At 45.7% G+C, this 23,781-nt stretch overlaps 1 protein-coding gene across 1 annotated transcript in view; it reads left to right on the top strand.

Annotated features, from left to right (window-relative positions):
* bmp5 (bone morphogenetic protein 5) overlaps window positions 1-23,781 on the top strand; it is a 169,339-nt gene that overhangs the window by 116,402 nt on the left and 29,156 nt on the right. Inside the window, exon 3 of the mRNA XM_052024412.1 lies at window positions 6,297-6,445. Coding sequence (XP_051880372.1) covers window positions 6,297-6,445 — 149 coding nt within the window. The remainder of the gene's footprint in view (window positions 1-6,296; window positions 6,446-23,781) is intronic.

Here is a 23,781-nt window from a genome sequence, read left to right as displayed (position 1 = left end):
CTCATTAACAATTAATTTTGTTGGCATTATTGACTATAATTGCATTTGAAGGACAAATAACATAGAACATAGAACAGTACAGCACAGATCAGGCCCTTCGGCCCACAATGTTGTGCCAACATAGCTATTCCCTCCTACCTACAGAATGCCCATATCACTCCATTATCCTCTCATTCAGGTGCCCATCCAAGCCCCTCCTAAAAGCTCCCAATGAATTTGCCTCCACCGCCCTATCAGGCAACGCATTCCAGGCATCCACCACTCTCTCAGTAAAAAACTTACTCCTCACATCTCTTCTGAACCTACCCCCTCTCACCTTAAATGCATGCCTTCTGGTATTGGATGGCTCAATAATGGGAAAAAGATACTGCTTGTCCACTCTATCTATGCCCCTCATAATTTTACCTCCAATAGATCACCCCTCAACCTCTGCCACTCCAGAGAAAAGCGCCCAAGTTTGTCCAGCCTCTCCTGATAGCACATGCCCTCTAATCCAGGCAGCGTCCTAGTAAACCTCCTCTGCACCCTCTCTAAAGCCTCAACATCCTTCCCGTAATGAGGTGACCAGAATTAAACGCAATAGTCTAAATGCAGCCTAACCAGAGTTCTACAGAGATGCATCATAACTTCTTGACTCCTGTACTCAATACCTCGATTAATGAAAGCAAACATTCCATAAGCCTTCTTAACCACCCTTAACCATCACAGATGCTGCCTTAATTACTGAGTATTTATGCCTGGAAATTCATCCTCGTTCTGACATGCCACTGTTAACAACTGTGTATTGCCCTCTGGGTCTGGGAGCGAATTCAACTTACTGCCACAACTGTAAAGTGACTGGGATTGAATTTCTGGGCAACTAGCTACCAGGAAACAAATTGGTCAATTGGTTTATTATTGTCACATGTACCGAGGTGCAGTGAAAATCTTGTCTTGCATACCAATCATACAGATCAATTCATTACACAGTGCATTGAGATAATACAAGGTAAAACAACACAGAATGTAGAATAAAGTGCAACAGTCACAGACAAAGTGCAGTGCAGGTAGACAATAAGGTGCAAGGTCACAACGAGGTGGGTTGTGAGGTCAAGAGTCCATCTTATTGTACGAGGGAACCGTTCAATAGTCTTATAACAGCGAGATAGAAGCTGTCCTTGAGCCTTGTGGTACGTGCTTTCAGGCTTTTGCATCTTCTGTCTGATGGAAAGGGGGGAGAAGAGAGAATGTCCGGGGTGGGTGGGGTCTTTGATTATGCTGGTTGCCTTACTGAGGTGGCAAGAAGTGTAGACAGAGTCCATGGAGGGGAGGCTGGTTTTTGTGATGTGATGAGCTGTGTCCACAACTCTCTGTGATCCCGGGAAGAACAGTTGCCATACCAAGCCGTGATGCATCCAGATAGGATGCTTTCTGTGATGCATCAATAAAAATTGGCGAGGGTCAAAGGGGACATGCCAAGTTTCTTGATGAAGTGGGTTAAGGGTAAGCACTCACCTGGACATTGTGTTCCTCAATGGCATTCCTGTGGCATGTCATTGGATGGCAGCCAATTTCATCCCAAATCTTCTTCTGCTCAACACCTGTGGAGACTCACCTTCTACCTTTGCCACACTGGTGATAGTGCGTTGGCCTAGTGCCTGACCGCCAAGTTAAAATGCCATTTTCATGTCAATGTGCACCTGAAACAACTTCACATCAAAATAACACAGAGGCGATTGAACTGGAGAGGGTGCATAGGAGATTCACAAGGATGTGGCCTGGGATAGAGCGTTTCAGTTATGAGGAGAGACTGAATAGACTGATTTTGATTTCCTTTGTGCAGAGGAGGCTGAAGGGGGACCTTACAGAGGTGTCCAAAATAATGTGTTTAGATCGGGTAGATAGTAGGGAAGTTCTCACCATGACAGATGTTTCTATAATCAGGGAGCATGGCTTTACAGAAAGGGGTAGGAGGTTTTAACGGGATCTGAGGAAGAAATTTTTTACCCAGAGGGTAGTTCCAATCTTGGTTGTACTGCCTGAGTACATGGGTAATGGAGCATGGTACTCTCACAATATTTGAGAAGCATCTAGACAAACACTTGAATTACCAAGGTAGAAGAGGATGAAGTACAAGTTAAGATAATATAAGATACCTTTATTAGTCACATGTACATCGAAACACACAGTGAAATGCATCTTTTGCGTAGAGTGTTCTGGGGGCAGCCCGCAAGTGTCGCCACACTTCCGGCGCCAACATAGCATGCCCACAACTTCCTAACCCGTACGTCTTTTGGAATGTGGGAGGAAACCGGAGCACCCGGAGGAAACCCACGCAGTCACGGGGAGAATGTACAAACTCCTTACAGACAGCGGCAGGAATTGAACCCCCGGGTCGCTGGTGCTCTAATAGCATTATGCTAACTGCTACACTGGGATTAGTATAATTATGTACTCGAGGGTCTGCATTAACATGGTGGGCTGAAGGGCCTGTTTCTGGCCATCTGACTCAATGACTCTTGACTCTATGACATATGTTCATCCTTTGGCAACAGACACATTGCGGTCAGGTACAACAGTGGGGCAAAGAGCAAATTGTTTCACCCCATTCGCTCAGCTTAACCACAAGGTCAACAAAAACCCTCACATCAGTGCCAACATTTCCAACTGGAATTGGAATTAATTTGTTATTATCACATGTACTGAAATGATACTTACCAGATACTTGCTTCTTTAAGTCTTAAAACACAAAGTTTGAACTTATTTAAACATCATTCCTGCACATCAGGTACAGTTTGCATGGCATCCAGACAGATCATTCCCTACATAAGTACATCAAGGTAGTACAAAAGGAAAACAATGCAGAATATAGTGTTACCATTAGTTACAGAGAAAGTGCAGTGCAGGTAGACAAATAAGGTGCAACGGCTATGATGAGGTAGATTGGGAGATCAAGAGTTCACCTTTATTGTATAAGAGGTCCATTCAAGAGTCTGATAACAGCGGGATAGAAGCTGTCCTTGAGCCTGGTGGTACATGTCCTCAAGCTTTTGTATCTTCTGCCCAACAGATACAATTCTCATACCGCTATTGTTTAGCATGACCCAGCTGAGCGAAATTTCCAGTCGGGCAACAATTTGCAGATTATGCTGCGCTTACTAGACCATAGACCATAAGACATAGGAGCAGAATTAGGCCATTTGGCTCATTGAATCTGCTCTGCCATTCAATCATGGCTGATTTTTTTTCAACCCCATTCTCCCGCCTTCTCTCTGTAACCCTTAACCCCCTTACCAATCAAGAACCTATCAATCTCTGCCTTAAGTACACCCAATGACTTGGCCTCCACAGCCCTCTGTGGCAACAAATTCCACAGATTCACCACCCTCTGGCTGAAGAAATTCCTCCTCTTCTCAGTTCTAAAGGGACATCCCTTTATTTTGAGGCTGTGCCCTTGGATCCTAGACTCTCCTACCGATGGAAGCATCCTCTCCACGTCCACTGTATCCAGGCCTTTCAGTATTCAGTAGGTTTCAATGAGATCTCCCCTCATCCTTCTGAGCTCCATCGGGTACCGGCCCAGAGACATCAAATGCTCCTCATATGTTAACCTTTTCATTCCCGGGATCATTTTTGAAGAAGAGTATGACTCCAGTACAATCTTGGATATAAACTATTAGGAGTCCATTGAAGTGTTCAGAGTCGGTATATCTCACAATCTGGATGAATAATCTCAATTTTTCTCTGCCGCAGGCATTCAAACATTCAGATGCCCAAAACATGTTACCACGGTGGTCAGTAAATTTTAGTTATCTTGCCTTGTTTTCATTTCACTAGGTAAGCCCCAAATGAATAAAGATACTTACAATTTCAAAACACCAGCTCGCTATTTGTATATCTTACTGGTGGGAAACTGAGGTTAAACAACGCAGCTAAATAAAATATGTTACAGGATAAGGGGCGGCACGGTAGCGTAGCGGTTAGCGCGATGCTATTACAGTGCCAGTGATCGGGGTTTGATTCCCGTCGCTGTCTGTAAGGAGTTTGTACGTTCTCCTGTGTCTGCGTGGGTTTCCTCCGGGTGCTCCGGTTTCCTCCCACATTGCAAAGACGTACGGGTAGGTTAATTTGGGTTTAAAATGGGTGGCACGGACTCGTTGGGCTGGATGGGCCTGTTACCACGCTGTAAATAAAACCTAAAAAAAAGGGCAAATCCTTCTTCTGTACGTTGAAGTCAAAGTCAAGGTCGAGTTTATTGTCACATGCTCAAGTCCATGTGTGCGCAGGTGAAATGAGAAACTTACTTGCAGCAGCATCACAGGCACATAGCATCAGATAAGCAGCATTCACTAGAAAAACATAAATTAAACAAATTATATAACATTTTTTACAAAGAACACAATTAGCAGAAAAAAATCAAATATCTATTTTAGTGCAAAGTGACCAAAGTGGTCATAGTGTTACTAAACTTTCTGTGGTTAGGATTTTGCTGGTTGGTTCAAGAACCAAATGGTTGAAGGGGAGTATCAAAAGTCCTAAATGTTTGAAATTTCCGTCAACTGATCTCCACCCTTCATGTTCTTATAGAATGAGTTCCTGCCTCTTGCAAGTTAATAGTAAAATCAAAGACCCTGATCCCATTAATCACTCCTAAGATTGTGAATGTTTATTTTAGGTGGTTACACTTAAAGAACCATCACAAGAGACATGTTTAATTAATTACCGGCTATCTTGCAGTTCAAAGAACACACTGGCCATTAGTCTGAGATTTCCCATTTCAGGCTCCAGAGAGCACTAGCTGCAATTTATTAGGTATTGGAACCTTTTTGTTTGATCATTTGACCATTTCTGGAGTGGCATGTCAAGGCTGCAGTAATTATATGGCTGTTGCCATCTCCGAGTCACCCCTGGGAGGTGAGAAATGTCCTTCTTGTGTGGTCGTTCCAGGAGCATTGCCGAAATATCGAGTCAAGGAGATTGAAATGAGAAAGTAATCAGAATTAGCTGCCTGATGGAGCAGCACTGCGACTGATATAATTATCACCAGTTGTGCGCTCTTGTGCTGGGGCCTTATCTCCAGGGGATGGTCGGCAGCTGGTTTGTCAATCCCTCCCACTGCAGCGTGTGTGCTGTGGCATGTTTACAGCTGTCCCTTTAATGTATTTTCATGTAGAGGCATTCTTGGGAGCTGGGAAAATTGGACAGTGTCTGGTTTGTGTCCCATTTACGACAAGACGTAAATTGCATAGCTCTGCCTTGGGAACAGACGGGACTTTAAGTGCACTCTTGTTGAGCGGAGTGGGGGAGGGGGGCGGATGGGGTAGATGTGTGCTGGTGTTTAGGAGGTGGCCCAGGAGTTACGACATCCGTAAACGCGGTGGAAGTTATTTCTGATGATGGAATGGGGCTGGAGTTGAAGCCTGTTGATGTATTTTGCATGGTGTCACATTCCTTTCATGTTTTGGCTGAGTAAATCTTTATCCATGTGTCAAAGTTTCTTGACTGTGTTTGATGGAGATGCTGAATTGACTGCTGATTAATTGAGTGTGCTTTGGAGCAGATGCTATTGAAGGCGTGGTCTTTTAAAAGCGATGTCCAAATTGAAACACAGTCCCCTTGCGCAGGTGGATGCAAAGTACATCATGGGACAGCTTGCAGTTCTAATTCCTCAGGGGATAGTTACCCTTCAATCAAAGTCTTCAAAACAGATTACCTGGTGACAATAAAAAAGAACTACAGATGATGGAAATCTGAAGTAAGAACATAGAATGCTGGAAACACTCAGCAGGACAGGCAGCATCTGTGGAGAGAGAAGCGGTTTACTTTCCGGGGCTGAGACTCTTCATCAGAAGTGTGGAAGAGAGAGAGAGAAAATGTTGGTCTTAAGTAGCAGAGAAGGTGCAAGGAGGGATGGTTAGAACAAAGGGAGTATCTCTGATAAGGTGAGACCAAGTGAGTTGATGATTAGATTAATCTTCCCTGTCTATGTAACGTGTTGCAAATGGCTGGTTGTAGGACATGCCCTGCAATGCAGACGAGACCAAAATTGTTTTGCTATACAAAGACTTGGAACGAGTTTCCCTTCCTTCCCATTTCTGATGAAGAGTCCCAGGCCTGAAACTTTAACCATTTCTCTTTCCGCAGATGCTGCCTGACCTGATGAGTGTTTCCGGCATTTTCTGCAATAATCTGGCAATTTACACTTGAAGAGTAACTCATTGATGATGTATCACTTTGGGACTAACTGGGAGCGTGGAATGTACTGCATCCATTGCTCTGCATTCGGACTCACCGCTGGCTGTTTCTCTTTCAACTAGGGATGCCGACCTCTTCCTGTTGGACAGCAAGAAGATTCGAGCATCAGAGGGCGGATGGCTTGTCTTCGACATCACAGCTACCAGCAATCACTGGGTACTGAACCCGCAACATAACCTGGGCTTGCAACTATGTGTGGAAATAATGGATGGTATGTTATCTGTTGCTGGAAACAAATTGTGATCATTATTAAAACTACCTGGGAGCTCACTATAGGAGGGTTGTTTTACCATTTTATGAAAAGCCTATATTCAGCTGCACAGGTTGCATTGGAGGCAGAGGAGGATTTCAAATTGCACCCAACATTTCCAGCATATCAGTAAAGAATTTGGCCTGTGTGCCTGAATGCAATTGGCAGGAAATTAAGATAGGATATGTTTGTTAGTCACGTACATCGAAACACACAGTGAAATGCACCTTTTGCGTAGAGTGTTCTGGGGGGCAGCCCCCAAGTGCCGCCACGCTTCCGGCGCCAACATAACATGACCATAACTTCCTAACCCGTCCATCTTTGGAATGTGGGAGGAAACTGGAGCACCTGGAGGAAACCCACGCAGACACGGGGAGAACGTACAAGCTTCCTTACAGACAGTGGCCGGAATTGAACCCGGGTCGTTGGCACTGTAAGGTCTTATGCTAACCGCTACACTACCACGCCTGCCCATAATTAATAATAATCGACCCATTGCAGCTTTCTGGAAAGGGACTGGTGACTTCTGGCTGGGTGTTGAGTGGAAGGAGATCTGTGTGTGTGTGTGTGTGTTTCTGTGTTTTGTGTGTGTATGTGTCTGTGCGCTCTGTGTGTGCGTGCTTTGTGTCTGCGTTTGTGGTGTGTGTGTGTGTGCGTGCTTTGTGTCTGCGTTTGTGGTGTGTGTGTGTGTGTGTGTGTGTGTGTGTGTGTGTGTGTGCGTGCTTTGTGTCTGTGCGTTTGTGGTGTGTGTGTGTGTGTGTGTGCGTGCTTTGTGTCTGTGCGTTTGTGGTGTGTGTGTGTGTGTGCGTGCTTTGTGTCTGCGTTTGTGGTGTGTGTGTGTGTGTGCGTGCTTTGTGTCTGTGCGTTTGTGGTGTGTGTGTGTGTGTGTGCGTGCTTTGTGTCTGTGCGTTTGTGGTGTGTGTGTGTGTGTGTGCGTGCTTTGTGTCTGTGCGTTTGTGGTGTGTGTGTGTGTGTGTGTGTGTGTGTGTGTGTGTGTGTGTGTGTGTGTGTGTGTGTGTGTTGCGAAGGGGGGAGGATGGAAGGAGAAGATTCAGTACAGAAGTGCATTGGGAGGGAAAACCATTGCGCTGAGTTTGGTCCTGGGCCTGGAAGGTATAAACTTCACAAAACTCTGTGTCTGCTCAAGACCAGGCAGGTGGCATTTTGAGACAGGCTTTCTCAATCCTCTGTTGTAAAGTCTCACCAACACTGTATCATTTGGGTGCCGGTGATGTGGGGAAGGTGCTCCTCCAGTTTTCAGCTTCTCACCCCCCTTCCCTGAGCTACTAACAGGCGGCTGTGCTTAACTTCTGCTCTCCGGGTGTCCGTGGGATTTTCTCATCCTAACCAGAAGGTTGTGGACTCACAGTCCTGCACTAGGTGACACAGTGAAGGAATAATGTTTCGGGTAGTGGGTGGGATACCATTCAAGTGTGCTGCTTTGTCCTTGGGTAGTGTTGAACTTCGTGAGAGCTGTTAACATCCAGGAAAGTGAAGAGTACTCTATCACACTTGCATGTTTGTGCCTTGTAGATGTTGGAAAGGCTCTGGGGGGGTGGAGTGGGGGGGTAAAGGTGAGTCATCCAGCATCTAACCTACATTTGGGGAACTACATTTATGTGTCTGCTCCAGTTGAGTTTCTGGTCAATGGTAACCCCCCAGGATATTGCTGATGGGGGACTTGGTGGTGGTAATGATCACAACAAGGCAGGTCGTGAGGTCAGAGTCCATCTCATCATATAAGGGAACCGTTCAATAGTCTTATCACAGTGGGATAGAAGCTGTCTGGTGGTACGTGCCCTCAGGCTCCTGTATCTTCTACCTGATGGAAGAGGAGAGAAGAGAGAATGACCTGGGTAGGTGGGGTCTTTGATTATGCTGGCTGCTTCACCAAGACAGCAAGAGGTATAGACAGAGTCCAAGGAGGGAAGGCTGGTTTCTGTGACCTGCTGGGCTGCAGCCACAGCTCTCTGCAGTTTCTTGCGGTCCCAGGCAGAGCAGTTGCCGGACCGAGCCGTGATGCATCTAGATAGGATGCTTTCTATGGTGCATCGATAAAAGTTGGTGAGTGTCAAAGGGGACATACCGAATTTCTTTAGCCTCCTGAGGAAGTAGAGGTACTGGTGAGCTTTCTTGGCCATGGCATCTATGTGGTTGGACCAGGACAGGCTATTGGTGATGTTCACTCCCAGGAACTTGAAGCTCTCAACCCTCTCGACCTCAACGCTGTTGATGTAGAGAGGTGCATGTACACCACCCGCTTTCCTGAAGTCAATGACCAAGGGTATGTGGTTAGTCTCTCTCTCTCGTGTTGAAGGTGATCATTGCCCGGCACTTTTGTGGTTGTAAACATGACATGCCACCCAAGAGCCCATGTCTGAATGTTGTCTGGTCTTGCCACATGCGGACATAGGCTGCTTCATTTGTTGAGGAGTTGTGAATGGAACTTAACATTGTGCAAACATTCCCACTTCCAACAAAAGGGGGAAAGAGGGTCATTGATGAAGCAGCTGAAGGTGGTTGGACTTAGGACCTTGCCCTGAGGAGCTCCTCCAGTGTTGTCCTTGGATGGGGCTGATTGACCTGACAACCACACCCTTTGTGCAAGGTATGACTCCAACCAGTGGGATATTTTCCCTCTAATGTGCAATGACATCGGTTTAACCAGCAAGTCCTGATGCCACACACAGCCAAAGCTTCCACTGCCACCTCGCTCTGGAGGTTAGTACTTTAGTCCATGTTGGGACTGTTGGATTCGACTGTTTTTAACGTGTATAGTGTTTAATAGACCTGAAGTGGCTGCACAAGCAATGGCTGCTTCCTAGCTTATTGGTTCATCTGTCAGGTGAATACCTGTTTCCTCATTGGTTGATTTTGCCACAGGTATCTAATAGGTTTTCTGATTGGACTATTGTTAGCTAAAGAGCACCTCTTATCTCATGTATAAAAGGTGTTGTTTTTTGTTAGTCACTCTATTGCTCTCTTGCTCTCTCTCTCTCTCTCTCCCCCTCCCTCCCTCCCTCCCTCCCTCACTCACCTCTCTTGCCTCTCTCTCTCTCTCTCTTGCTTATCTTGCTCCCTCCCACCTCCCACCCCCCCCGCCCCCCCCCCCCCCCCCCCCCCCCCCCCCCCCCCCGGCCTTAGCTCATCTTTAGTTCCTTTTGTCTCGGCTCATCTCCCAGTAGTAAAGCCAGTGCCATGTGCTCTGTGACTGTTTCTTTGCTTTAAACTTTTCCAATAAAACTTTGTGAAGCACCAAGTTGTTTTCAACTCATTCTTGGACTCCTGAAAGAACCTGCGGATTCGAAAATAACCAGATCTGACAGGACCAAGGCTGTGATATGGAGCCAAGTGATTGTGGCAGAACCCAAACTGGGCATCTATGACCGGGTGAGTATGTAGCTCTCGATGGCACTGTTGGCGTCTTCGATTACTTTGGCAGCTTCCATTACTTTGCTGATAATTGAGAGTAAACCTAGCAGTAATTAGCTGGAACTGCTTCGTCCTATTTCTGCATGGGATATACCTGGACAACCTTCCACCTTGTGAGGTAGATGCCGGTGTTGTAACTGTACTGGAACACCTAGAGGGACAGGACACAAGCATCTGCAGATGCTGGAATCCGGAGCAACAAGCAAGACACTGGAGGAATTCAACTGGTCAGGCAGCATCTGTGGAGGGACGTGGACAGTCGATGTTTTGGGTCGAGACCCTCCACCTGGACCCTTCATCTCAGATGACCCAAAACGTTGACTGTCCATTTCCCCTTCACGGATGCTGCCTGTCCTGCTGAGCTCCTCCAGCATTTTGTGTGTTTGGCTAGAGACACAGCTATTTCTAGAGCACAGATCTTCAGCAGTAGAGCTGGGACTTTGGGTGGTCCTGTAGCCCCTGCTGAATCCAATGCTCGTAGCCGTTCCTCGATATTGAATTGGTTTTGGTGACGGTGAGGATCGCAGGGGGGAGCTGAGAGGAATTGTCCACCTCTGGCTGAGCATGCTTGCGAATGTTTCAGCCTTTTCTCTAGCTCTCACTTGCTGGACCCCACCATCGTTGAGGAAGGGGGTTGTTCTTAGAGCTCTTTAATTGTGCGCCACCATTCAGGACCAGATGTGCCAGCACGGCAGAGCTTTGATCTGATCCACTGGGTGTGAGATGGCTGAGCTCTGTCCGTTGCAGGTTGATTTGATGTTCAGCTTGTAGGCAGTCCTGTGTGGCACTTCACGATGCTGGTATCTCTCCCCTTTTAGGCGCGCCTGATGCTGCTCCCAGCATGCCCTTCTCCACTCCTCGTTGATCCAGGGTTGACCTCCTGGATTGACGGTAAAGGCAGAGGGGAGGGATGTGGTGTCTCCAACCTTGGAGACGCCACGGCCAAGAAAGCTCACCAGCGCCTCTACTTCCTCAGGAGGCTAAAGAAATTTAGCATGTCCCCATCGACCCTCATCAATTTTTATCGATGCACCATAAAAGCATCCTATCCAGATGCATCATAGCTTGGTATAGCAACTGCTCTGCCCATGACCGCAAGAAACCGCAGAGAGTTGTGGACACAGCTCAGCGCATCACAGAAACCAGCCTCCCCTTCATGGACTCTGGCTATACTTCTCGCTGCCTCGGTAAAGCAGCCAACATAAGTTAAGATAAGATATCTTTATTAGTCACATGTACATCGAAACACACAGTGAAATGCATCTTTTGCGTAGAGTGTTCTGGGGGCAGCCCTCAAGTGTTGCCACGCTTCTGGTGCCAACGTAGCATGTCCACAACTTCCTACCTCTACGTCTTTAGAATGTGGGAGGAAACTGGAGCACCCAGAGGAAACCCACGCAGACACGGGGAGAACGTACAAAGACTCCACCCACCCCGGACATTCTCTCTTCTGCCTCCTCCCATCGGGCAGAAAATACAAAAGCCTGAAAAAATATACCACCAGGCTCAAGGACAGCTTCTATCCCACTGTTATAAGACTATTGAATGGACCTCTTGTATGATGAGATGGACTCTTGACCTCACAATCTACCTCATCATGGCCTGGCACCTTATTGTCTGCCTGCACTGCACTTTCTCTGTAACCGTAACACTTTATTCTGCATTCTGTTATTGCTTTTCCCTTGTACTACCTTGATGTACTGATGTGATGAGATGATCTGTATGGACAGCATGCAAAACAAAGCTTTTCACTGTACCTCGGTACATGTGACAATAATAAACCAATTTCCAGTTTCCCATATGAGGTTACATGCGGCAAAGGACATCTCTGTTGCTGCTGAAGATTTGGGCTGCCAGATCTGTCTAAGTTTAGCACAACTGCTGAGACACACAAAATGATGGTGTGTGTTCTCAGTGGGAAGACAGGGCTTTGTCTCTGCTAGGACTGTGTAGGGGTCCTTTCTGGGCGTAGCGTCCACAGGAGGACTGGTGACGCTGAGGTCAAGTGGGTTTATCCCTTATGTTGGTTCACCCACCACCACCTGCCAGTAAGGACTCTGGACTCAGCCAACTTGGACAATCTTGTAGGGAAATCCGTACAGAAATCCATCCCAGCACCGAGCTGTCTGCACTTGCTCATGGCAAACAGGAGAATGTTGTGTTCACTGTCTGTGGATTCCCGATGTCAACGTGTCGGTAATGAAGGACCAATCTAGAAATCTCTAGTGGCAGGTTGACATTGAAGTCCTCACCCAGAGGGCGTTCTGTGCCCTTGTTGCTCTGAGTGCTTCTTCCAAGTGCTGTTCAACAAGGAGGAGCACTGAGCCATCAGATGAGGGAAGATGGGAGGTGGGAATCAGGAGGACGGTACCTTGCTCATGCCCGAGACTTTGTGGGGTCTGGACTGGATGGCATGGACTCCCAGGGTTACTCTCTCCCTCCTGTACACCTCTCAGCCAGTGGAACAAGACATACCCAGGGATTACGATGGAAGGATCAGGCATATTGTGTGTAGGATATGACTGCGTTTCTTGACTTGACCTGGGTCTCTCTCCCAGTAATTTAACCACTTACCCAGTGTAGAATTTTTATTTGAATTTAAATTCTTGGATTGCCACAGTCGCAGTAACATTAGTCATGCTCTCTGGATTACCAGTCCGTTATATAATCTCTATGCCAGTACAGACCACACCGGTTTTCATTATTTTTATCTAGAACACTAGGGAGTGTAATGGGACAGAGGAAATTAGGAGTACAAGTGCATTGTTCATTGAAAGCGGTGTCACAGGTAGACAGGGTGGTGAAAAACGCATTTCGGAAGCTGGCCTTCATCAGTTAGGGCGCTGAGTATAGGAGTTGGTGAGGCCACACATGGAGTACTGTGCACAGTTTTGGTCACCCTGTTAAAGGAAAGACTTGGTTAAACTGGAAAGGGCGCAGAGAAGATTTACGAGAGTGTTAGAGGTCCTGAGTTATAGGGAGAGGTTGGACAGGCTAGGTCTTTATTCCTTGGAGCGTAAGAGAATGAGGGGTGATCTGAAAGAAGTTCATGCACTGCACTTTCTCGGTAGCTGTGACACTTTATTCTGCATTCTGTTATTGTTTTACCCTGTACTACCTCAATGCACTGTGTAATGAATTGATCTGTATGAACAGCATGCAGGACAAGTTTTTCACTGTACTTCTGTACAAGTGACAATAATAATAATAAACCAATAAAATCATGAGGGGCAGAGATAAGGTGGACAGTAACGGTCTTCTCCCCAGGGTAGGAGAGTCCAAAACTAGGGGGCAGAGGTTTAGGGTGAAATGCGAAAAATTTAAAAGGGACCTGAGGGGCAACTTTTTCACGCAGAGGGTGGTGGGTATATGGAACGAGCTGCCAGAGGAAGTGGGTGAGGCAGGTACAACAGTATCATTTAAGAAGCCCTTGGATAGGTACATGGAGGGGCGGGGCTTGGAGGGATATGGGCTGAACGCAGGAAATTGTGACCAGCTGGGTGGGCACTGTGGTCGGCATGGACTGGTTGGACCGAAGGGCCTGTATCCGTGCTGTATTGCTCTATGACTAGATATTGTTTTAACTCAGGCCGCTGGTAAAATGCATTCCCTATGGTGGGGAAGGGCAGGATCCTGACGTAATGAAAGTCCTGCGTGCAGGACGCTACTTAATGCTTGGCCCCACCCACACGAGAGGATTACTGATGCAAGGCTCCACATGATGCAAGGCCCCGCCCACATGTCAGATGCAGGACAAACAGAAGGACATGATACAAGCACAACTGGGGTCACATCTGGGTTATCACTGACTGCTTCCAACTCTCAGTTTCCATGACCTCTTCCCATAATGAGTAGGTGTGGGAATAGAGGACAACGTAGCCCAGAAGACCCCTGTGTTGGGCAGCAGCTGAGCGTTGGGCTCAGGACCTCAGCAACCAGGGAAGAGAAATCGGTGCAGAACTACATACCTTGTGCTTGACTTTTGTGGAGCCTGGGTGTCAATTTATCAATAATTAAGGTCTAGACTTGGAACTGATGGTGCCAGGCTGATGCATCCAGTAATATTCTAGTATGGGCGGAGCCTTGCATCACATAATATTCTCATGTGGGCAGGGCCATGCATCAGTAATGCTCTCGTGTGGGTGGGGCCATGCATTAAGTAACGCTCTCATGTGGGCGGGGCCTTGCATCATTTAATATTCCTGTGGGCGGAGCCTTGCATCATTTAATATTCTCGTGGGCGGAGCCTTGCATCAGTAATGAGGCCACATTGAAGAATCCTCCAATGAGCTGTTCACCACCAAGATGTGACAGCACGGCCGAGCTTTGACCCGATCCACTGGGTGTGAGGTCGCTGAGCTCTGTCTATTGCAAACCCTGCCTCTGAGATTGATATAAATACCTTTGACTGCTGGTAAATCTACTTTCTGAGTTTACCTGGTCGTTGGAAAACAGTCGAAGAAAGTGATTCAGAATCTTTCAAAGACCATTAAATATCAAACGTACAAGTAAATATATTATCAGTTATTAAGGGTGAAAAAACATAAAACTTAAAACACTTTAAAATAATTAAATAAGAAGTAAGAACTTATTCTAAATCTTCTACATTCCAGCCTATTCCTGTCCATTGAAATGAAGGGTCTCGATGTCCCTGTGGTAGGTTCAACCCAGGAGAATATCCCCCAGTGTAACTGTCAGGGAATTAAGCAGATTGGGCTGTAACATCAAGACTCTGTGTGATGTCCAAGACTGGAGTGTAGCTGGTAGATGGTTGGTGGGGCCCAGGCAGCAAATATGCATGTGCGCCCCAATCTTGCAGACCATTCAGGGGCTGGGCAGTGGGTGGGGTAAATGCCCGCAGTTCACCACAGAATTGCCAGCATCTCCCCACCAGTTCTGGCTCAAGATAATCCTGCTTGTTTACACTGGTCATTGCCATGGGAAGTCATTGCACAGGCGTGAACCTTGACTCAGAGAGCATCACTTGGTTGAGGTAGCCTACCAGATGCAGTGTCATGGTGACAGTCCTCAAGACAGGAGGAGTGTGGGAGCAAGTGTAGGCAGAGACGCCGTGGGGGATGTTAACGAGAGTGGACTTCTTTCAGGGTGGGAGAGTAAACTGGTCTAAACCTTCGGCAGTTCTGACCAATTTTTGAAAAAAACTAACTTCACACATTTATTATTTCAAAAATCAAACACTTCATCTCTGAGCAGGTCATGATGTAATGTCCACATTTCCATATGTTTCTCCTGGATGGTGCTTGGCTTTCTCTTGACTTTCTCTCTGGTGGTGAGGCTTCTAACAGCTTTTCACAACAGAATGAGCCAAGGCTGCTTCTCTCCAGTCAGATCCCCCTCTTTCCTATGAAATCCTCCTATATCCCATGATATTTTTGGAAATTTGACTGGCCGCTAAGTTCTTTATCCGTTGACAGAAACCAGAGCCGTTTTAGTGGATACTTTCCCATTCACTGAAACATTTGTTTGCCTGCCTCTATTGAGTAGAACATAGAACATAGAACATTACAGCACAGAACAGGCCCTTTGGCCCACAATCTTGTGCCGACATTTTATCCTGCTCTAAGATCTATCTAACCCTTCCCTCCCACATTGCCCTCCATTTCTCTATCATTCATGTGTCTATCTAAGAGTCTCTTAAATGTCCCTAATGTATCTGCCCCCACAACCTCTGCTGGCAGTGCGTTCCACGCACCCACCACTCTCTGTGTAAAAAAACTTACCCCTGACATCCCCCTTATATCTTGCTCCAATCATCTCAAAATTATGTCCCCTCGTGTTAGCCATTGTGGCACTGGGAAAAAGTGTCTTTATTTTTACCTTATTACCTTATTTTTATTTGTCCAAATCATATCCAATCTGCCCTGCCCTTTCTACTTATCATTAGTAAGGATGATAACAGCAGTTTATAATGGGTTTTGGCATAACAAGCAGAGTTTGATACAAGGGGTGAAGTAGAAGCAATGTAATTATGGAGATTAAATCAAAAATCCAGGAAATACTCAGCAGGTCAGGCAGCAGCCTTGGAGAGAGAAACAGTTAACTTTTCAGATTAATGATCTTTCATCAGCTCTACAAAACTGGTCACCTCATTATAGGAAGGATGTGGAAGCGTTGGAAAGGGTGCAGAGGAGATTTACCAGGATGCTGCCTGGTTTGGAGAGTATGCATTATGAGGAGAGACTAAAGGAGCTAGGGCTTTACTCATTGGAGAGAAGGAGGATGAGGCGAGACATAATAGAGGTATACAAAATATTAAGAGGAATAGATAGAGTGGACAGCCAGCGCCTCTTCCCCAGGGCACCAATGCTCAATACAAGAGGGCATGGCGTTAAGATAATGGGTGGGAAGCTCAAGGGAGATATCAGAGGAAGGTTTTTTACCCAGAGAATGGTTGGGGCATGGAATGTGCTGCCTGGGGCGGTGATGGAGGCAGGTACATTGGTCAAATTCAAGAGATTACTAGATAAGCATATGGAGGAATTTAAAATAAAGGGATATGTGGGAGGAAGGGGTTAGATAGTCTTAGGCGAGGTTTAAAGGTCGGCACAACATTGTGGGCCGAAAGGCCTGTATTGTGCTGTACTGTTCTATGTTCTAAGATTGATTCTATCAAAGTCCTGTTGAAAAAGCATTGACCTGAAACATTATTTCTGTTTCTCTCTCCACAAACAATGTCTGACCTGCTGAGTATTTCCAGCATTTTCTGTTTTTACCTCCCATTTCTGTCATCAGCAGTTTTTTTGCTTTTCAATAAATAATTTTGGCACAACTTTCGGTATCGATCTGCACCACATAACAAACAGGAGCAGCAGCGGGACGTTCAGCCCTTCCAGGAACTGGCCCCACCATTTGTTCAGATCACATCACATTCAAAGTTTGGCAGATTGTTGCTTTGAACAGGAGCCGTTCAAAGGGTCCACTTTCTATCAGGTAGTTCGGGGTAAGCAATGTCATGTGCAAAGTTAAGAACATGAAGCAGGGGCAGGAGTAGGCTATTCAGCCCTACATGCTCGTTCTAGCATTCAGCAAGATGATAGCTCATCTTCCACTACAGCATAATTTTCCTTGATTCCCTTAATGGTCTGAAATCTATTGATCTCTGTTTTGAATGAATGTAACTATGGAGTTCATCGAGTCATTGAGTTATACAGCACGGAAACAGGCCCTTCAGCCCAACTCATCCACGTCGACTGAGATATCTTCCTGGGCTAGGCCCATTTGCCTAAGTTTGGCCCATATCCCTCTAAACCTTTCCTATCCATGTAACTGACCAAATGTCTTCTAGTCCTCCAGGAAAGCGAATTCCAAAGGTTCTCTACTCTCTTTTCCCTTTATTCTAAAATGTGCTCCATGGTCTTAGACTCTTCATTCAGAAGAAGCATCCTCCCTGCATCCAGCCTCTCGAACCCTTTAAGAATGGAGGATGAAACTTCCTGTAATGGCCCTGTGGTAAAAGAAACTGGTGATTCACAGCATTCACAATGAGCAAGACTTTGAGGAATTACAGCATGTATACAGTTCTGGTCATCACATTACAGGAAGGAAATGTGTACAGTTCTGATTGCTGCATTACAGGAAGGATGTGGTAGCAATAGAGAGAGCACAGAAGAGACTCACCAGGATGTTGGCTGGAATGGAGGGGGCTTATAGAGGTTTATGGAGTGGTATAGATGTGGTAGAAAGCCAGAGTTTATTTCCCAAGGTAGAGAGTCTTGAGTCAGAGGGCACAGGTTTCAGGTGAGAGGGGAATCTGGGGATCTGAGGGGCAAGTTTTTGGCACAGGGTGTGGTAGATATATGGAACGAGCTGCCAGAGGAGGTTGTAGATACAACTCAAAAGGCATTTGGATAGGTACTTGGATAAGAAAGGCGTAGAGGGATATGGGCCTAATGCAGGCCAATTGGAATAACATAGACAGGCATCATGGTCGGCATAGACAAGATGGGCTGAAGGACCTGTTTTTGTGCTCCATGATTCTGTGATTCCATCAAGGTTATGGTGATGATCGCGATGTATTAATTATGTTTCGAAACTAGCTGATTTCAGATTTGGAGAAGATATTTATTATGACACCTGTCTCAGAAATATTTGAACACTTCAGCATACTGAATTGTACTGCCCTGTGCTTACAGAGAGCAACGTTTTCACATAGCAAGATACCAGAAACAACAATGACATGATTTCACGAGTAGGGGGCGGCACGGTAGTGTAGCGGTTAGCGCGACGCTATTACAGTGCCAGCGATTGGGGTTCGATTCCCGTCGCTGTCTGTAAGGAGTTTGTGCATTCTCCCATGTCTGCGTGAGTTTCCTCCGGGTGCTCCGGTTTCCTCCCACATTCCAAAGACGTACGGGTAGGTTAATTTGGGTTTAAAATGGGCGGCATGGACTCATTGGGCCGAAAGGACCTGTTACCACGCTGTAAATAAAACTTTAAAAAAATTAAAAAAATTTTTGAGTACAGTTGATAAGATAAGACAAGATAAGATTTCTTTATTAGTCACCTGTATGTCAAAACACACAGTGAAATGCATCTTTTGCATAGAGTGTTCTGGGGGCAGCCCGCAATTGTTGCCGCGCTTCCAGTGCCAACATAGCATGCCCACAACTTCCTAACCCATACGTCTTTGGAATGTGGAGGAAACCGGAGCACCCGGAGGAAACCCACGCAGACACGGGGAGAACGTACAAACCCCTTACAGACAGCGGCCGGAATTGAACCTGGGTCGCTGGTGCTGTAATAGCGTTACACTAACCACTACATGCCAACAACAATGTTGGCTGAGACATTTGGTAAATTCCCTCTGCTCCTTCAAATAAAGGTGAAGGAGTTGTAATGTCCATTTGAGTAAGGTGGAAGTAGCTCAGTTTAATCTTTAGATTAGCAACTACAAGAACAGTGCATTCCCTAACTCAAGCCTCAGTGTAATAGACCCAGAATCATTCCAAAATGGACAGCCTTTTGATTCAGTGATTGGAGTGCTTCAATGCTGTAATACAATGAGTGGGATTTGCTGGTACATTATCACTCTGCACCCGAACTTACCTGATCCATATTTTGACCATCCATCCTGATGTGTCCTGGATGCCAGTGGTGAGACCTTGAGTGATGACAGGGCCTCAGACAGCTCAACAGAGAAGCTCTGACTCCCCAAGTATGTTTGACAGCCAGCAAAGCCCTGTCCCCAGCTTTGTCACCTGTCAGACATGTCAGGGCTTTTAAGTATTTCTGATTACCTCTGACATTTAGGACATTTTAAACCACTAAAAATGAAATAAAGGATTTAAAAAATTTAAAAAAACAGTAGAAACATTTTAAAAAAATGAAAGTAAGTTCAACTAAAAACTTAAATTAAAAGTATCAAAACAAAAATAATGTAAGGGCGAATGTGCCTTCTGTTTCCATTTCTCTCCAGCAGCCATGCATTCACTGTTGAAATCAATGGTGCTGGACTAAATCTGGGCACAGGGTTGGAGAGCTGATTCCCCAGTGTAAGTGTTGGGGATCCCAGCCAGATGGAGTTCTGCTGCTGGACTCTACAGGGAGTCTATCAGCAAAACATCCTGAGATGTATGGCAGTAACTGATGCTCAGCTCAGGATTCCTGTGTTTGATTGCATGCGAGTTAAGTCCTAAACACTGCCATTTAAACAGATAAATAGCTGTAATGCCAGCATTTACCAACAAAACAGGGCCACCAAAACTCTCCAGTCAACCTAATGCTGTTATTGGCAGGGTATTCAGGTACTTGGATGCATCTCAGTACATTTGAGCAGTCAAAACATGTTTTCTAAATCCGACACAGGTACAACTCAGGGCATCTTGTCTATATAAAAGCTCCGAGGGATTAATTGTGTTTCACAGAAGTGCAACAAGATAAGATTTCTTTATTAGTCACATGTACATCGAAACACACAGTGAAATGCACCTTTTGCGTAGAGTGTTCTGGGGGGCAGCCCACAAGTGTTGCCACGCTTCCGGCGCCAACATAGCATGCCCACAACTTCCTAACCCGTACATCTTTGGAATGTGGGAGGAAACCCACGCAGACACAGGGAGAACATACAAACTCCTTACAGACAGCGGCCGGAATTGAACCCGGGTCTCTGGCACTGTAATAGCGTTACGCTAACTGCTACACTACCGTGCTTGAGGTTGAGAAACAAAGATATTTCTCAACTGCAATCAATAAAAATAATTTGTTGTCACTGGAGTCCGAGTATCTCATAGTGTCACAGAGTAATACAGCATTGTAACAGGCCCTTCAGCCCAACTCGTCCATACTGACCATGGTGCCCACCGTGCTAGATCCATTTGCCCATGCTTGGCCCATATCCCTCTCAACCTTTCTCAGGATCATGATCTTCACGTTTAAAATGATTAAGACAAAGGTGAAACAGCTTTTGTTCTGCTTTTTATCTGTGACTGTGGGAATAGGCTGGGAGGACAAATTTAATAAGAGTTACAAGAAAAAATATTGTCTTTCTGATTGTTTCCTTGTGGAACATTACTGAAGCAATAAAACTGATTAATCCATTCAAGCAGGAACTAGAGTCAAAGAAATCTTATGGCCCACTGAGACTGTGCTGGTCCTTTAAAAAGACTTATCCACTTCTCCCAGTCCCGTACTCTTTCTCTGTGGCTTGCCAAATTTCTCTTTCTTAAGTATTTGCCTAATTCCCTTTGGAATATTACAGTTTACTCTGCTTCCGTAACCTTACCAGACTGTGCAATCAGCTCACATTAAGTCTTTGCGTAAAACATTTTCTCCTGATCTTCTTCTGGTAATTAGATTAAACTTGCACCATCCTGTCACTAACCTTTGTGCCAGAGCAAATCAGTTTCCCTTATCGATGTCAGCTCTAGCCAACATTTCCCTCCCCTTCTCTGATTCGCAGAGAACTAGCTGAGCTGCCCCATCACCCCCACATGACTGTCGTTCCTCTTGCTTGGAATCATCCAAGTCCATCTATGTTCTATGTAGCGTAACGCTATTACAGCGCCAGAGACCTGGGTTCAATGCCAGCCGCTGTCTGTAAGGAGTTTGTACGTTCTCCCCATGTCTGCGTGGGTTTCCTCCGGGTGCTCCGGTTTCCTCCCACATTCCAAAGACGTACAGGTTAGCAAGTTGTGGGCATGCTATGTTGGCGCTGGAAGAGTGGTGACACTTGTGGGCTGCACCCAGCACATTCTCAGTAATGCAAAAAGATGCATTTCACTGTGTGTTTCGATGTACATGTGACTAATAAATAAATATCTTATCTTATCTATGTTCTATGTTCATCTCCTCTGCACACACAAGAGATGCTGGAATCTGGAGCAGCAAACAATCTACCAGAGGTACTCAGTGGATCGAGCAACACTTGCGAGGTGAAAGGAACTGTCGATGTTTCAGGTCAAAGCCCCGCATCAGGACTCCAGCAGTTCCTCCAGCAGATTGTTTGTTCATCTCCTCTGGGTTCTTAGTGTCCTGAATGGATCTGAATGATGTCGGAAACTTGGAGGCAGGGAGCACCCTCTTTGCTTCTCAGCAGACAATTTTTGATGAATTTAAATTCAGTAGCCCATTGATTTCATTCGACCCAGTCAAATTTCAAATGGCTTCAGCAACATATTTCTCGTATCGTGCAACTAGTTGAAAGGACATCTGAGACCCGTGTGTTAGGGGCTGATGGACCATGCAGTGAGTACAGAGCCTCGTTGTTTATTTAATGGATACCAATCCAGTTCAAGTTTATTGTCATGTGCACAAGTGCGGTGAGGTACAGTGAAAAACTTGCTTGCAGCAGCATCACAGGCACATAGGTACAGACAAGATAAGATAAGATATCTTTATTAGTCACATGCACATTGAAACACAGTGAAATGCATCTTTTGCGTAGAGTGTTCTGGGGGCAGCCCGCAAGTGTCGCCACGCTTCCGGCGCCAACATAGCATGCCCACAACTTCCTAACCCGTACACCTTTGGAATGTGGGAGGAAACCCACGCAGTCACGGGGAGAACGCACAAACTCCTTACAGACAGCAGCTGGAATTGAACCCGGGTCGTTGGCGCTGTAATAGCGTCACGCTAACCGCTACACTACCGTGCCTGCTCACAGAACGTAAATGATACATCAATTATAGAAGACATTGAAGAAAAAGACTGCAAAACAACATGTTAGTGCAAACACACAGTTCGAAACTGTTATTGTTTTTACCTGTACTACATCAATGCACTCTTTACTGACCCAATGTAACTGCACTGTGTAATGAATTGACCTGTACGATCGGTATGCAAGACAAGTTTTCACTTTACCTCGTTACAAGTGACAATAATAAACCACTACCAATACCAATAGAAACAAGTCCATGGTCATGCAAGAGGTGGTCCGTAGTGTTCTGTTGCTGAGGTAGGGTTAGGGTTGTGCAGGTCACTTCAAGAACCTGATGGTTGTAGGAAAGTAGCTGTTCCTGAACCTGGTGGTGGGAGACTTCAGGCTTCAAGTAGTGGCATGCTATTCACTTTGTCTTTGGTCTCCTTCACAAACTCGCTCCATGTCACTCTCTGCTCCCTTGACACCAACTCGGCCTCTCTCCCCAGGAACCCTCTGACCCTGATCCAGACTATTCAGTCTTGGCCACACTTGGTCCAGAGCTGAGTTTCAGCATTTATATTTCATGCCAACCCTAGGCGATGTATTACCCTCCCTGCCCCTCGCTGTTTCTGCTGCTGACTCTTTTATATGTTTGCTTCTTCTACACTCCACCACAGTGACTTATTACTCTGGACGGATGTGAGACCAGTCAGAACTTTGATGCCCTTGTTCTTACTCATGCTGCACATCACTCCTGTGCTCAGTGACCTGCACTGGTTCTCAGTTAAGCAACAGCTAGATCTTAAAATTGGCGTCCTTCTTTTCAAATGACTTTACCCTTCCTCGTCTCTGGAATTTCCCCCTGAACAAACATGAATTAGGAGTTGGAGTAGACCATTAAGCCCCTGAAAGCCTGTTCTGCTGTTTGATAAAATCATGGCTGATCTGATTGTCACCTCATTCCCCTCGACCCATGTTAACCTTACACCCCCTTGCTTATCAAGTATCTATCTACTCTGCTTTAAAAATATTCAAAGACTCTTCTCCTGCTGGCCTTTGTAATTCCAAAGACTTATGGCCCTCTGAGAGAAAATATTTTGCCATTACATAGCGCCTAGTCTATTCAATTTGTCTTAAATAGATGACCCCATATTTTGAAACAGTGAACCTGAGTTCCAGATTCTCCCACAAGAAAACATCCTCTCCACATCCATTTGGCTTAGCTCCTTCAGGTTCTTCTTTGTTTCAGTGAAGTCTCCTCTCACAGTTTGGACCTCTAGTGGATATAACCCAACCTATGCAATCTTTTCTCATCAGATTCTGGGTGTCAGCCTGTTAAACTTTCTCTGAACTGTTTCCAATGCATTTACATCTTCATAATAAGACCAATATTTTACCCAGTAGTCCAGACGCGGCTCATAACCTCATAACTGAAACAGAACCTCCCTACTTTTATACTTAATTCCAATAAATGATAGCTTTCTATTATTCTCTTTGCCATGTTCCAGATGCAGAGTGAGGGACTTGAGTGAACGCTGCTGCTATTATTTCTTTATCTGTGGAGGAACCGTGAGCAGAAAATTGACAGATAGAGGACATGGTGTATTCTGTTCCCATGGCACACCCACACCTCTTGGACAGTTTCTGAGTTTGGAATCTAAACCAGGACATTGTGCACTGTTTACTCACCTGTTTTGTGAAGTTTGGAGAATTGTCTTAAAGTTCCTGACATACATATATAGTGAACCAAATACAGTGACCAGGGCTT

This window comes from Pristis pectinata, chromosome 10 (assembly GCF_009764475.1).
Source record: "Pristis pectinata isolate sPriPec2 chromosome 10, sPriPec2.1.pri, whole genome shotgun sequence".
Taxonomy (NCBI): domain Eukaryota; kingdom Metazoa; phylum Chordata; class Chondrichthyes; order Rhinopristiformes; family Pristidae; genus Pristis; species Pristis pectinata.
The sequence above is the reverse complement of the archived record's forward strand: the minus strand, read 5'-3'. Positions and strand labels throughout refer to the sequence as shown.